This window comes from Schistocerca serialis, chromosome 3 (assembly GCF_023864345.2).
Source record: "Schistocerca serialis cubense isolate TAMUIC-IGC-003099 chromosome 3, iqSchSeri2.2, whole genome shotgun sequence".
Taxonomy (NCBI): Eukaryota; Metazoa; Arthropoda; class Insecta; order Orthoptera; family Acrididae; genus Schistocerca; species Schistocerca serialis.
The window spans coordinates 75,255,075-75,270,267 of NC_064640.1; the positions used below are offsets into that span (position 1 = coordinate 75,255,075).

General features: G+C 39.5%; 1 protein-coding gene across 1 annotated transcript in view; it reads left to right on the forward strand.

The window, feature by feature from the left end:
* LOC126470685 (dynein axonemal heavy chain 7-like) overlaps window positions 1–15,193 on the forward strand; it is a 762,325-nt gene that overhangs the window by 528,932 nt on the left and 218,200 nt on the right. The window contains exon 22 of the mRNA XM_050098686.1: window positions 1,324–1,483. Coding sequence (XP_049954643.1) covers window positions 1,324–1,483 — 160 coding nt within the window. The remainder of the gene's footprint in view (window positions 1–1,323; window positions 1,484–15,193) is intronic.

Consider the following 15,193-nt stretch of genomic DNA (forward strand, 5'->3'; position numbering starts at 1 on the left):
AAGTGAGAAAAGTTAAAGAAAGATGTTCATTGATGCCTCAGAACCAAAACACCACTCAGTGACCAACTTCATTCTTAGCAGATGTCTACATCATCACACCTATTATTAATCAAGCAAACCCCATTAATTATTCACCTCTTTTAGATGATATCACAACTCCAGGATAGAGGTTAAACTTTGGGCCTCAATCCACCAGTAGATAAAAAGTTCTTGGTTGATGCATAACTTTATTCCCAGGTATGTTTAGTCATGTTAGTGTGTTGCTGAATTGTCTAATTCCATAAGTAATTTGTTAAAAATGGTCTTTGAGATAATTTTACATTAAGCTATGTATCTATACATTAAGAAGTTGGAATGACTGTCTTTTCCTTATCATTATGTTTATCTGTGCATTATCATTGTTTGGAATCAGTAATGTACTTGAAAATCAGCTTATAGTGTGAAACTTAGGTTGTGCAGTAACAATAATAAAATTTGTGAAACAAGGCAGAAACAGTGTTTGTTTAATTAATTTAAATTATTTCACTTTCACTTGTACATAAGAAGTTAGCCATAACACCATGCACTTTCTCACAGGGTGCTTAAATTTGATTTTTGTGAATCTAGCACATATTACAGCTGTACTATGTTTATACTTACTACATACTTATGATTTTTTTTTTTTTTTTTTCACTTTCATCTTCTGATAAATTTCACATTCGTCTATCTTTTTAGCTTGCCTCAAATTTCATTATCTACATCTGAAAGAGAGTTGTTATTAAAATATGCCATATGTATATTTTGTCTGTTCTATCGGAAATGTCAGGCAGAATGGACTCCACTGTTTTTGATACAGTGGCTGTAGATATCAGTATTTCGAGGAATGTACAAATGTCAGCTGTGCTTTAGCCTTGGAATAATTCAATGACAAAAGTTGAAAATTTGTGGTAGACTGGGAATCAGACTTGTGTTTCCCACTTTATGCATGTGGTCACCTTACCTGCTTTGACTATCTGAGCATGCTTTCCATCTGACCCAAATTCTTGACTTATTGCACACTACTAAGTAGTGTCCCTGTTAATTTCTTATTAAAATGTTTTAGACATATTATTTCTTACAGTCCAGTCTTAGGAAATTTCATTCCTGTAAATCACTGGATAGCAAAACAGCAGTTCAGAATTCTTTAGAAAATATGTTAATTAATTCAAGTTTCATGTGATGTTATTTACATATTTTATTACATTTTTCTTACTTTTTTTGGTTGATTTAGTTGCTTCTACTTACTGTTTGCTTGAAATCCAAAATGTTTATTTTATGGTTTCCTGAAATGCCTTGATATTGCAGGCCAGAGTTGGAAGAGACACGCCAAAATCTGATTGTTGAAAGCACTTCTCATCGAGAATCACTAAAGCAAGTTGAAGATGATATTTTAATTGCTCTGTCACAGAGCAGTGGTAACATATTGGAAGATGAAAGAGCTATAAAAATATTGGACTCATCCAAGGTATAAATCTAATAAGTATTGGTTTATTTTAGTTTCTTCAAGGCTTGCTGCAGCTGAAATATTATTACCTGTGATCTCCTGAATGCTCTCATTATCTCTTCATCGAAAGTCTGTTGCATTACCATGAAATTGGACTACAAAAAATTCTCAAATAATCTACTCAACAAAGTATTCAGTTAATCTGACTTGTTTCCAGTTTTATTACAAGGTGTACAACTTTGCTTCTGCAGTTTTTTCCCCAACATTTGAGGCTTTAATGAATTACAGTGGTTACACATGTATCATTCAAAGTATTTTCCATCACTGGCCACTACTTTTTCCCATCTTTTGGGCAGTGTATGAATCCCATGTCAAAAAAATTGTTCATCTTTTGAAGCAATCCACAAATCGATCCAATCTGTGACTTCTTCATGAGGTCAGAAGTGTTGGTCAGCCAGGCCATGCGCCATTGATCTAAACAGGTGATAGTCAGAGGGAGAAATGTCTGGAGAATACGGTGGGTGGGGTATGACTTCTCACTTTAACATTTCCAAGTATGTTTTGATCTCTTTTGCAATGTGGGTTCGAGTGTTGTCGTGCTGTAAAATCACTTTATCATGCCCCTCACTGTATTGTGGCCACTTGTCTTTTAATGCTCTGCTCAAACACAATAATTGCATTCAATAACAAGCACCTGTGATTGTTTCACTTGGTTTTAACACCTCATAGTACATGACACTGAGCTGGTCCCACCAAATGCAGAGCGTGATCTTGGAGCCATGACTACACGGTTTGGGCATCGACGTGGAAGCATGGTTGGGATATTCCCATGATCTTTTGTGTTTAGGGTTATCATAATTTTTCGTCCCTGGTCACAATGCAATGCAGAAATCCATTTTGTTTTTGCCTCGGAAGGAAGTGTTCACAAACACAAAAACACTGTTCAATGTCTCTTGGTTTCAGCTCACACGAGACCCAAGTTCCTTCTTTCTGAATCATGCCCATAGCCTTGACATGTTCTGAAATGGCTTGCTGTGTCATTCCCACTGATTGTGCCAATTCTTCTTGAGTTTGACAGGAGTCTTAACTCAGCAATATCTCCAATTCTGCATCTTCGAAAACATTCTTTTTTTCAACCTCTGTGCCGGTCTATGACATTAAAATCACCATTCTTGAAGCATTGAAACCACTCACGACTCGTTCTTTTACTAATAGCGTCCTTACCATATGTACTTGAGAGCATTTGATGAGACTCAGGTGATGTTTTCTTCATATTGAAACAAAACAGTAACACCACCTGCAAATGACGAGAATTAGGCTAGTAAACTGACATTTTCAATTGAAGAACAACTTTACGATGCAGAAACAAATTGACTAATGTTTGAATGAGGCTATGTTGACTGAGGTCCAAGCTAACTGTCTGATGTCTGTGATCTGTTTCTTTTGACCGCTACTTACCGTTGTCGCCACCTATTGGCAAAAGGCGAAACAAAGTTGTACACCTTGTACAACTTTCAGCAATATGATGGGATCTCAAATCTCACATAGAAATATAGTCACAGCCAGACACTTTCAATATCCTATGAATCTGTATGACAACGGGAAAATGTTTACAGAGCACCTTCACATATGAATTCCAAAAGCCAAAAATCAGAAGGTTAGTTTTTGATTCTACAGTCCTTCAACACAATAAACTTTCAGATCACTGATAGAAACAATAATGGAAGTCACTCATAGACTGATTTTTATAGAAGAACTTCACAAAGATAAACAACTACATGTTGATTAATCAATGAGTGATGTAGAGATGTTAATTGCTGGAAGCAGATTGACTTTTTTTGCAGTGGGTCTGGTATATAAAATCTGGCATGATGATATATAATATTGACAATTACATTACTGTCTATAAAACAGTAGGGTGAAAATTTAATAGAGTAGATGACCCTTAAGATCAAGTGGCGACTGAACTTAACTACAAGATGGCTGTTTAGAAAAGTATTAAAGTTCACAGTACTATTTTAGTAGTACACTGTATGCCTCTGTGGTACATTACTGACTTGCATATATGATTGTCATGTCTGAAATTTTGCTAATACATGTAGGTTCTTAATGAGTGACAAATTGAACAATGAAGGGCTGTATCTGGTTCAAAATATGAGGGTGATAAAAATATAAAGTCAAATCATGGAATCTAAAAAGCATAATGGTTCGAAAACCAGTAGCAATTTTGGGTGTGGCTAATCTTGAATTACTAATATTATTTCAGTTAATTAGTATTGGAAAACTGAAACAGGTTACTGAAAAGAATGAAATCAAATATTTCTAATGAATGGTGTCAGTCAGCTCAAAATTGCTGATTAACTTGCTCAGATTTTATCATTACAAACTGGTGTAACAAATTCAGTAAACAATTTCACTTAATTAATAAGGCTTTAATCAAAAGGAAATATACCATAATAATCAGCCAGTTGTAAACAATACAGTATGTCATGAGATTATATAAAATACTATATACTTGAGAACAGGTAAATTTTGTGTGCTCATGTTATATACAATAGTTGTACAAATACAGTCTATTATGATGAAATAATCCTGGCTTTTAAAACTGTTAGTTACTTCTTTGGGGAGAAGTATGGGTTAGGTTGGAAGTATTAAAAATTAAGAACAAGTCACCCAGAACCCATGATGAGAGGAATCCTCCTGTAGTGTTGATAGGGGTAGGGAAGACAAAGGGGGAGGCATCAGAGAGTGTAGGAGGTCAGAGATGGTACATTAGTGAACTAACTTGTGTCCTCTGCAAGACATTTTACGTTGGCATGATCAATAATAAATGGGCTTAGTACATAATTGACCATAGAAGAACCATCTAATATGGGTCAGCCAACACCCAGTTGTTGAACATGCTGTACAACATGAGTCAGGGACATGAAGGCCTGCTACACCACAGGGCTATTTTTGATCCTCCCACACTATTTTTTCCTTGAACTCTTGAGATGGGAACTTTCCCTCCAATGCAGTCCCAAATTCTGGTACCCTTATGGACTTACTTACCATTAACATGCCCCATATCCCCTCCTTCGATAATACTTTTATTAAATCACATTTACTTTCTTTATTGCTTATGTCCTACATTCCCTCTTTAGATTACAATATTTACTACATCTCATTTATTTTCTTTATTGCTTTTAGTTTTTCATCTCCTGCCTCCCATCTTTCTCTCTTCTTTCTGCTATGCTAGTTCCTAACTGTACTATTCATTTTGCTTTCCCTTAATCTATCTTGACTTCTCACTGTGTCCTTATCATCATTGTATGGCAACTGGTTCATTTCTTACTAATGTTTTGTCTCTGATGTCAGTGGGGTTCCTCTAATCCTGGTGTCTGACTGATGTGCCCTTGCTTTTTAGTTTTCTTTAATCTATTCTTCATTGCTGGTTGATGAAGGAGCTAATAGTTCCAAAACTAGGACTGTATTATCAATTTTATTTTTATATGTGTCTATTAGTAGTACTAAACATTTTTGCCTCTTGAAGATAGAACTGAACAATAATTCTGTCTCACATTTTATTAGTTTTCTCAATCTAATTTTCTTTTGACACTTGATTATATCTGTCAGTTTACTGGCACATTGGGGATCTGCATTTGATTCCCATTATTACCAGGGATTTTGGTTTAAATGGTTCAAATGGCTCTAAGAACTATGGGACTTAACATATGAGGTCATCTATCCCCTAGACTTAGAACTACTTAAACCAAACTAACCTAAGGACATCACACACCCATGCTCGAGGCAGGATTTGAACCTGCCACTGCAGCAGCAGTGCAGTTCCGGACTGAAGCACCTAGAACTGCTCAGCCATAATGGCTGGCCAGGGATTTTGCCTTGGTGGGAGAACAGGGACAGAGTGCACTCAGCCTCATGATGCTAAGTGAGGAGCTGCTTGACCAAGTAGTAGCAGCTCCAGGTCATGAAAACCACCAACAATTGGGAGACTGGTCTGGTGGCCTCACACCCCTTCATGTCACGTGGATGGAGTGTATATCTGAGAGTTGATACAACTGAGCCTGTGATGTTTGGGGCAGAATATAGTCAGTTGTTCAGGAAAGTGACCAAGATTCACTAGAGAAACTGAAGTTTTATATTGCAGTCAGTCAGCACTGAAAAAATTGAAATTTTATATGGCGCAGTCAGGTGCATGTCTTTATATGAAGTTGAGTGGCCTACCAATATAAGTTTTCACCCAGTACAGGGTGTACATAAAGTCCGGGAACACTTTCATTGTACATATATCATACATATGTCCTTTTGAAGAGAAACCCTGAAAGCTTTTTTTTCATGTATGCTGCCACAGTGTAGTTGTAATTTGCCAATAGTCAGAGATAGTTGCAAACCTAGTTCAGGTACGGAGTGAGCTTTTTGTGTGTTGGAGTTCTACAAAAATATGTGTGCTACAGCTGTTCAGCAGAACAAAGTATGGTAAGAAGCCAACAACAAGGAAGGCCATTTACCACTGGCACAACAAATTGGTTATAATGGGTTGCTTGTGCCCGGCAAACAGAAGCAGATGTCCCAGTGTGAGTGAAGTGAATGTGGAGCGCATACAAGAGACATTCATAAGGAGTACAAAGAAATTAGTGTGTCGTGTATCCTGTGAACTCGAAATGGCTCCAATGACAGTGTGGAAAACTCTGCAACAGAAGTTGTCTATGAAACCATTCCAACTGGAACTAGTGCAGATGCTCAATGACAACTACAAAGACAAGCATTTTGAGTTTTGTTTGCAGTTGCAACAATTGAATGAAGATGGGGATGGCATTGTTGATCATTTAATTTTTAGCAACGAAGCCACTTTTCACACCAAGGGGAAAGTGAACAGGCATAATTGTCAAATCTGGGGTACAAAACATCCACATGAATGCAATAAATTTGAGTGTGATTCCCCAAAGGTAAATGTTTTTTGTGCCTTGTAACATTGAAAACTGTATGGGCCATTCTTCTTCATTGAGAGCACTGTCATTGGAAATTCCTACTTGGGCATGTTGGAGCTATGGCTGATGCCTCAAATGCAATCGGAATCTCTGTTCATCTTTCAGCAGGATGGGGCTCCACCCCATTTTCATCGTGAAGTTTGTGGGTACCTGAAGACAGAGCTGCTGCATTTATGGATCGGCCATGCTACAGAAGAGGACAGCTGTTTCATGAAATGGCCGGCCCAATCACCAGATCTCACTCTGTGTTACTTTTTTTCTGTTGGGACACATTAAAGATCTGGTGTATGTATTGCCTCTACAATGTGATGTAGCATAACTCCAGGAGAGAATACAGGAAGTGACTGCCACAGTCGACGTTGCCATGCTGGGACAAGTATGACAAGAATTCAGTTACCATATTGACATCTGCTGGCACACTCATGGTTTGCATATTGAATGTTTGTAAAAAACATTTTCAGAGTTTCTCTTCAAAGTGCAATATGTATGACATCTATACAATGTTTAGTTCTTATGCAATAAATAATTGAAAGTGTTCCCAGACTTTATGTACACCTTGTATAGGCAATTGTAGTGTGCAACAGTTTTCCTGATACACGTGTGTAAATCATTTGTCTTTATTTTCTGTTGAGCTACAGTTTTATCTTAACAGTTGTAACTTTGTTTCTCTTCTGCATTTGCAGTAAATTAAGGGCTTTGGTTTCATATTCACACACAAATTTTATGTTTCTTATAATTAATTATGATGTATGACATATTTTGTACATAGTGTCCATGATTAAAGTTTCAGTTTCAGTACACTGTAGAAAGAGAGCCACTGCTCAGAATGATGACAAGTTTGAAGAGCATATTATCGATTCAGGGGAAAATGTCATAGATCTAAAAAAAAAAAAAAAATGCGGAAATTTGACCACTGTAGACATCAGAATATGCACACCAACAGATGTATGGCACTGGCTGTTTTTCAGTTTGTATCCGAGATGCCTAAAATGATAGTCTCTATGAAGGATCACGCACTGCGGGTAAAGCTCTTTTACAAGAATGGTGACTGTGCACCAGTAACCCTGCAGAAGTTCTGGACACTCAAGGATATGAAAAAAGGCATTGGTCCAAGGTCTGCTAAGAATCTAGAGGAAAGCTTACAAAATTCAAAAAGACAGTTTCTTTTGAAGTGCAATGTGACATAGAGAGAAAAGTAGCTGATCCTACATCTGTTGAAGATGTGACCACAGCATTTCAGGAGGGATTGAGCAGTGATATGCAAACATGCAGTACCTGGGGATTTGCCCAAACGTTGGACATGTCTATGAGCTTAGTCAATAAAACCCTATGTTCAGGAGTTGCTTCCTGCTGAAATGCCAGCAAGATAAATGTTGACTCTGGAATTTCTTATTCACATGGAGGTGGACAATGAATGGTCTTGGAATGTTCTGTGGATAGACAAAGCCCATCTCTATCTCCAAGAGCATGCCAATGTGCAGAACTGCTGCAGAATATGGACAAGGGAAAATCCACCTGCACATCAACCATTATCATTTCAGTCTACAAAGGTGAATGTCTGTGGTGCAGGTTGATGGCATTGTTTATTGTGAGGCAATACTTTTTTGGGGGGGGGGGGGGAGGGGGGGGGAGGTGAGCTCTGTTTATCTTGTTACCTCCACCATCACTGGTAATTGCTATGAGTGTTTTTTGTACACCAACGTCATTCCAACATTTCAAAGTGGGCATGTGTCATTCCAACACCTCAAAGCATGGATATCTTGATAGGATGATGGAACTGTATGAATGGAGTAACGTTCATCTCAAACCATAGCTGTCATATTATGATTAATCTGTCATTTGTAGCCTACATCATTTATGTCTCTTGACATGTTGGCATAGAAATATCTTTGTTAAAACATGCATATATTGTTCATCAACTACAGTAATCACAATGATACTCAGAGTGGTTAACACTCTAAGTGTGTAACCTGTCTATGGCCTGCAAGTAGATGCTGCTGTCTGCTGTCAGTCTGACAGTTTGTGGTGTCATGCAGCCAGAAGTAAAAACAGCAACGATTCTACCATGAATCTAAGTGCAACAGGGGGAGTTGCCAGATAATGCAGACTAGTGACTGCCCACCAGCCCATGACATAGCATTCTGAGGTGCACAGAATCATGTCCTTAACCTAGGGTGAATAAGATGGCCCACTGCAGCACTAGGGACTGCCAACACAAGCAGAGCCAGGTAGCAAGGAGTTTGTCTGCTCAGGGGATGGTAGCCAAATGACTGAATGGTCTGAGCTTGAGCTGTGGACCACCAATATAAAAGCTGGCAGCACCTGAAGTATGGTGATAATTGCCTGGAATCACAGCAGCAGTTCTCGTTGAATTAGCAGGCAGACCCTCTCATAACAGTATCTGGTCAATTCTGGTCTGACTCAATTGTGTAGCTGTGGCAGGTATCTCAGATTTACTCAACTATGCACAGCAAAGTATTTTGCAATGCAATGTGTCTCCCTCCTTCAGGAGATCTAGTCCTCTGGATCCATCTCCTGGTAGTTCTATAATGCCTCAATACATATTTTACAAGGTGACAATTATATAAAATGCATTCAGTTTCCATTCTTACACTACTAGAGTTTAAACATCAATGTTCATTGGCTTTTCTTATCTTTGAAAGGTATTTTCTATAAGCACTCTACTGGACTTTTTTTTGTTTCTCTACAATATATGGTTGCACTGTACCATCACTTACAGACTTATACAATAGTGTCATTGACTTCTTCTCTCTCAACCAATTTCTCAGCAGTCACATAAAGGCAAATCATCCTGCTCAATTTCTTCTTGTGTTTAGCATTTTTCATTGTTTATCAGGTCTGTTCTTTTCTAATTCTTACTTAACTAATTATTACTTGCTACAGATAAGCCAATCCATTTCTCTAGTTTCCACACACAAACGTCACTCTGCTGAACTGTCATATAATAAACTAGCAAAATAAAATTACCAAGGCTCTTCCTTCTTATGAAATTTCTTTAACAAATCATTTCACTGCAAATGGTTCCACTCATCTGCTTCTTGTGCTTGACATTTCCCGTTGTCTATCAGATGGTTTCTTTACTCACTGCTTTGGCACATCATCCAGAACTTTGTCTCTGAGACAAAAGTTACCCTTATGTTTCCTCAGTAAATACATCTTTGAGACTATGCTCTTACAAATTCTGTGTCTGCTATTAACACTGAAAATACACAGGTCAGTAGTTTCATTTCTTCCATTCTTTTTGACACTAATTAAAAACTAACTATGTCTTGTTATGTCTTGCAGTGTCATGTCATCTTGTAAGGTTTTTTTTTACGAAAACGGCTTCATTTTGGTGTGTGAACTGAATCTTAATGATGTTATATGCAGTTTAGTTGGCTCTACTTTCAAGGTAATGGATCTTTGCAACAATGTAGCATTTGTAACGGTCTTCTTCAGCTGCAACAATTTCTCCACAAGTTCAACTGTGCACTGCTGGCGAACCATTACCTGACATTTTTTCTTACCCTCAGTACCCATAACACTGCAGGTATTGCTGACTTTATTCTAATCCTCAAGCACACATTCCTGCAATGACTCAGACTTTTCTGCTGAATCTGTAGCCTTACAAGTAGTTTTCCTCTTTCTATCCTTCCTCCCTCCTTACTTCTAAGGAAGCAGCACGATAACAGGTGGCAAAGAATCTGCATCATTCAGAAAAAAGTTATCCTGTACTACTTGATTATTCAGAAAATACACAATATAAATAACATCATTAAAAACTTCCTGTGTATCCTCTGTAGTATCACTGTCTGTAGTGGCACTCTTCATGACACAAAAATCATTGGCACATGCACATCCCTGCACATTTGGACCATGCTCCACAGCCCCTTGATAAGAACTATTATAGAAATAGGCATCCCTGGCACAGAGAAGCAACTGTTAGAGCTGAAAATAAATAAGTCACTAAGTCCAGATAGAATGTGAATACAAAGAGATATGAAATGGAAAGGACTGTAATAAGGAAGGCAAGTTGCGGACTTCAGTTTCTTGGGAGTAGTTTAGGAAAGTGTGATTCATCTGTAAAGAAGACCACATACAGCATACAAGTGCAGCCCATTCTTGAATACTGCTCAAGTGTTTGGGATCCCCAACAGGCAAGAAGTAAGGAAGACATTGAAGCAATTCAGAGACATGCAGCTAGATTTGTTGCCAGTAGACTCAATCAGCATTTGAGTATTCCCTGAAGAGATGATGATGCTCTTTTCACAAGGCACTATTGCAGAGATTCAGAGAATCAGCATTTGAGCCCTAATGTGGATCCATTCTACTGGCACCAATGCACATTTCACATAAGAACCATGAAGATATGATGAGAGAAATTAGGTCTCATGTGGAGGCTTTTAGTCAGTCATTATTCCCTTGCTCTGTTTGTGAATGGAACATGAAAAGAAATGACTAGTAGTGGTACATGTTAACCACCCCTGCTATGCATTGTATGATGGCTTGCAGAGTATATATGAAGGTATAGATGCAGATATCACTCAATGGCATAAATATTATTGCACATAAATCAATATCATGCATGTTGCTACTCCCACACTCATTTACTTCAGCACAGCACACAATCACTTCCTCTGACACTTCAGCTAGATCCCATATTTTCACAAGATATCAGACCTGATAATTGTTCATTGGTGTTCTTAACTTCCACAATGTTAAACTTTTCATATCAATTAAAGTCACCCTACTAACTTCCTTCAACTTGCGTTCAGCTTATGTATGAACACTCATTTATCTTACTCTCTCATGCTTCCTCAAAATCTTAGCACTCTGTTGCTGAAGGTAGATACTTAGTGATTTAAGCCCATCAAGAACTAGATTCCACTCACATTTTCTCTGTTTCTTCAGTTTCCTTTCCTTCGCAACTTTTACTCCCTTTGCTATATCCACTTGGTCTGCTTCCACAGCTTTTATTTTCTTAGATATATTTCCACTATCTGCTTGCAACTGAGCCACTTTGACTGCAAAAAGTTTCAACATTTTATTCAGTGTAGCTCCCTGTGGTATTTAAAATGACGTGTTTGACCCTCTGATAACTTCGCAAAAACCCAACAAATGACAACAGAACATAATAAAATGGTGATGAGCACACTTAAATGGCTATGGCTCTGAGCACTATGGGACTTCACTTCTGAGGTCATCAGTCCCCTAAAACTTAGAACTACTTAAACCTAACTAACCTAAGGACATCACACATATCCATGCCCGAGGCAGGATTCGAACCTGTGACTGTAGCAGTAGTGCGGTTCCAGACTGTAGCGCCTAGAACTGTTCGGCCACCCCGGCCGGCCACACTTAAATATACTATTAATATAACACTTGTTATTGTAAATAAGGCAATGGCAAACCACCTCCACTAGGTCCTTGCCTAGTACAGCAGTTCTGGTCTCATGCATCATCCTCTACACTCCTCGGAGTATGGGACCTCATCATCATTGTAAATTAAACTTCTGTCTGCATGGATATTTATGACTACAACTTAAAGCGGTTAAACACAATGAGCCACACTCGTTCCTCAAAACCAAATATGTTGCCCATTCAAATTGAACAAAGGAATGCACATATTCTACAATTTCCAGAACACTGTCTGCACACACAGGGTGTTTCAAAAATGACCGGTATATTTGAAACGGCAATAAAAAATAAACGAGCAGCGATAGAAATACACCGTTTGTTGCAATATGCTTGGGACAACAGTACATTTTCAGGCGGACAAACTTTCAAAATTTCAGTAGTTACAATTTTCAACAACAGATGGAGCTGCAAGTGATGTGAAAGATATAGAAGACAACGCAGTCTGTGGGTGCACCATTCTGTACGTCGTCTTTCTGCTGTAAGTGTGTGCTGTTCACAATGTGCAAGTGTGCTGTAGACAACATGGTTTATTCCTTAGAACAGAGGATTTTTCTGGTGTTGGAATTCCACCACCTAGAACACAGTGTTGTTGCAACAAGACGAAGTTTTCAACGGAGGTTTAATGTAACCAAAGGACCGAAAAGCAATACAATAAAGGATCTGTTTGAAAAATTTCAGTGGACTGGGAACATGACGGATGAACATGCTGGAATGGTAGGGCGAGCGCGTACGGCAACCACAGAGGGCAACGCGCAGCTAGTGCAGCAGGTGATCCAACAGCGGCCTCGGGTTTCCGTTCGCCGTGTTGCAGCTGTGGTCCAAATGATGCCAATGTCCACGTATCGTCTCATGCGCCAGAGTTTACACCTCTATCCATACAAAATTCAAACGTGGCAACCCCTCAGCGCCACTACCATTGCTGCACAAGAGACATTCGCTAACGATATAGTGCACAGGATTGATGACGGCGATATGCATGTGGGCAGCATTTGGTTTACTGACGAAGCTTATTTTTACCTGGACGGCTTCGTCAATAAACAGAACTGGTGCATATGGGGAACCAAAAAGCCCCATGTTGCAGTCCCATCGTCCCTGCATCCTCAAAAAGTACTGGTCTGGGCCGCCATTTCTTCCAAAGGAATCATTGGCCCATTTTTCAGATCCGAAACAATTACTGCATCACACTATCTGGACATTCTTCATGAATTTGTGGCGGTACAAACTGCCTTAGATGACACTGCGAACACCTCGTGGTTTATGCAAGATGGTGCCCGGCCACATCGCACGGCCGACGTCTTTAATTTCCTGAATGAATATTTCGATGATCGTGTGATTGCTTTGGGCTATCCGAAACATACAGGAGGCGGCGTGGATTGGCCTCCCTATTCGCCAGACATGAACCCCTGTGACTTCTTTCTGTGGGGACACTTGAAAGACCAGGTGTACCGCCAGAATCCAGAAACAATTGAACAGCTGAAGCAGTACATCTCATCTGCATGTGAAGCCATTCCGCCAGACACGTTGTCAAAGGTTTCGGGTAATTTCATTCAGATACTACGCCATATTATTGCTACGCATGGTGGATATGTGGAAAATATCGTACTATAGAGTTTCCCAGATCGCAGCGCCATCTGTTGTTGAAAATTGTAACTACTGTAATTTCGAAAGTTTGTCTGCCTGAAAATGTACTGTTGTCCCAAGCATATTGCAACAAACGGTGTATTTCTATCGCTGCTCGTTTAGTTTTTATTGCTGTTTCAAATATACCGGTCATTTTTGAAACACCCTGTACTTTCCCTATAGTGGAAAGAAACACTAGACCGAAACCCATTGGCTCACCATGACCCTTGCAATCAAACAAAAGCACAAAAACATTGCACTCCCAGTAATGGTAAAGCCATCTTCCCCAGGGATGGTGGCCGGCAAATTTCTTTTGCCATCAAAATGTAGACAGAGACTGCAGTGGTAGACCCCCATGTTGGGTAATGCGAGTGGCTTGGGCGATGTTAGGATGCCAATGGTCCACTACCCTAGATGTGGTAGCAATGGCGTGATGAGTGGATATCTGGTAACTGTTCAACATGTTGTCATACAAACATCTGTGTTAAAGCATCTGCTTATGCTTAATCAACTACAACCATCATGATGATACTCAGAGGGTTGGCATCCCAAGTGTGTAAGTTGTGTATAGTCTGCAAGTAGAGGCTGCTGTCAGCTGTCAGCTTGACAGCTTGCAGTGCCATGCAGATGGAGGTAACAATGGCACCAATTCTGCCATGACAATGACTGCAGCAGTGAGAGGTGGCATGTAATGCGGACTAGTGACTGGCCAGCAGTGCATGATGTAGCATGTGCAGTATCATGTGATGAACCTAGGGTGAATGAGATGGCTCACAGCAGCAGTGGTGACTGCCCACACAAGCAGAGCCAGGCAGCAAGGAGTCTGCCTGCTTAGGGGATGGCCACTGAATGGATGAACAGTCAGGGCTTGAGCTGTGAACCATCAGGGTAAGAGCTGGTAGCAGCTGAATTATTCTCCCAGATGGCCCACCAGACGGAGGGTGGTAAGTTGACAGCATTGTACTTGGTGTCAGTAGAAGGGCCGCAGCTAGCAGTGGCAGAGTCCAGAGATAACGACTGATAGATCTATGTAGACTTGTAGGCTCATAGTCCCTCATAGGTCCCCACTCAGTACTGGTAGCTGACAGACTGTGCTACCTTTGACTAAAAAAATATGATAATTTATATGGACTTGGCCTGGCCTTGTTTTGTTACATCAGTTTCTATCATGTAAGCCACAACAAAACCATGGCTTGGATGTGAAGTAATGAGGTAACAAATGTTGCAGTGGATCTGCCTTCCTGCTGCAGCATTGGTATTCCAGCTCCAGTCCCTTGGCTGCCCAATGATATGGTAACTACCTGACATCACAGCAGCAGTTCTAATTGTACTAGCAGGCAGATGACTGTGATGTAACAACACCCGGTAGGCTCTAGTCTGTCTCACTTCCATAGCTTCTTTTGTTAGTTGTGGCAAGTGTCTCATATATACTCAGCTGTACCTAGGAAATTATTCTGTGTATTGTGTGTATTTCAACTGAAAGATATAAATTCCATATAACTATAATGTTTATATGAAGCAGATCTTGACTTTGCTAGTATGTGCAGTCTGTGTAAAGTCACATAAATGTTTTGCTTGAAGTATTAGTGATAAAAACAGAAGTAGAAAAGAGAGATTAGAGAGTAGTGGATTCATTCTAAGCAGATGCTATTTTTTTCCACAGATGTAGCATCTGGTGGCTGCTTCTGCCTATTAATGTATAATT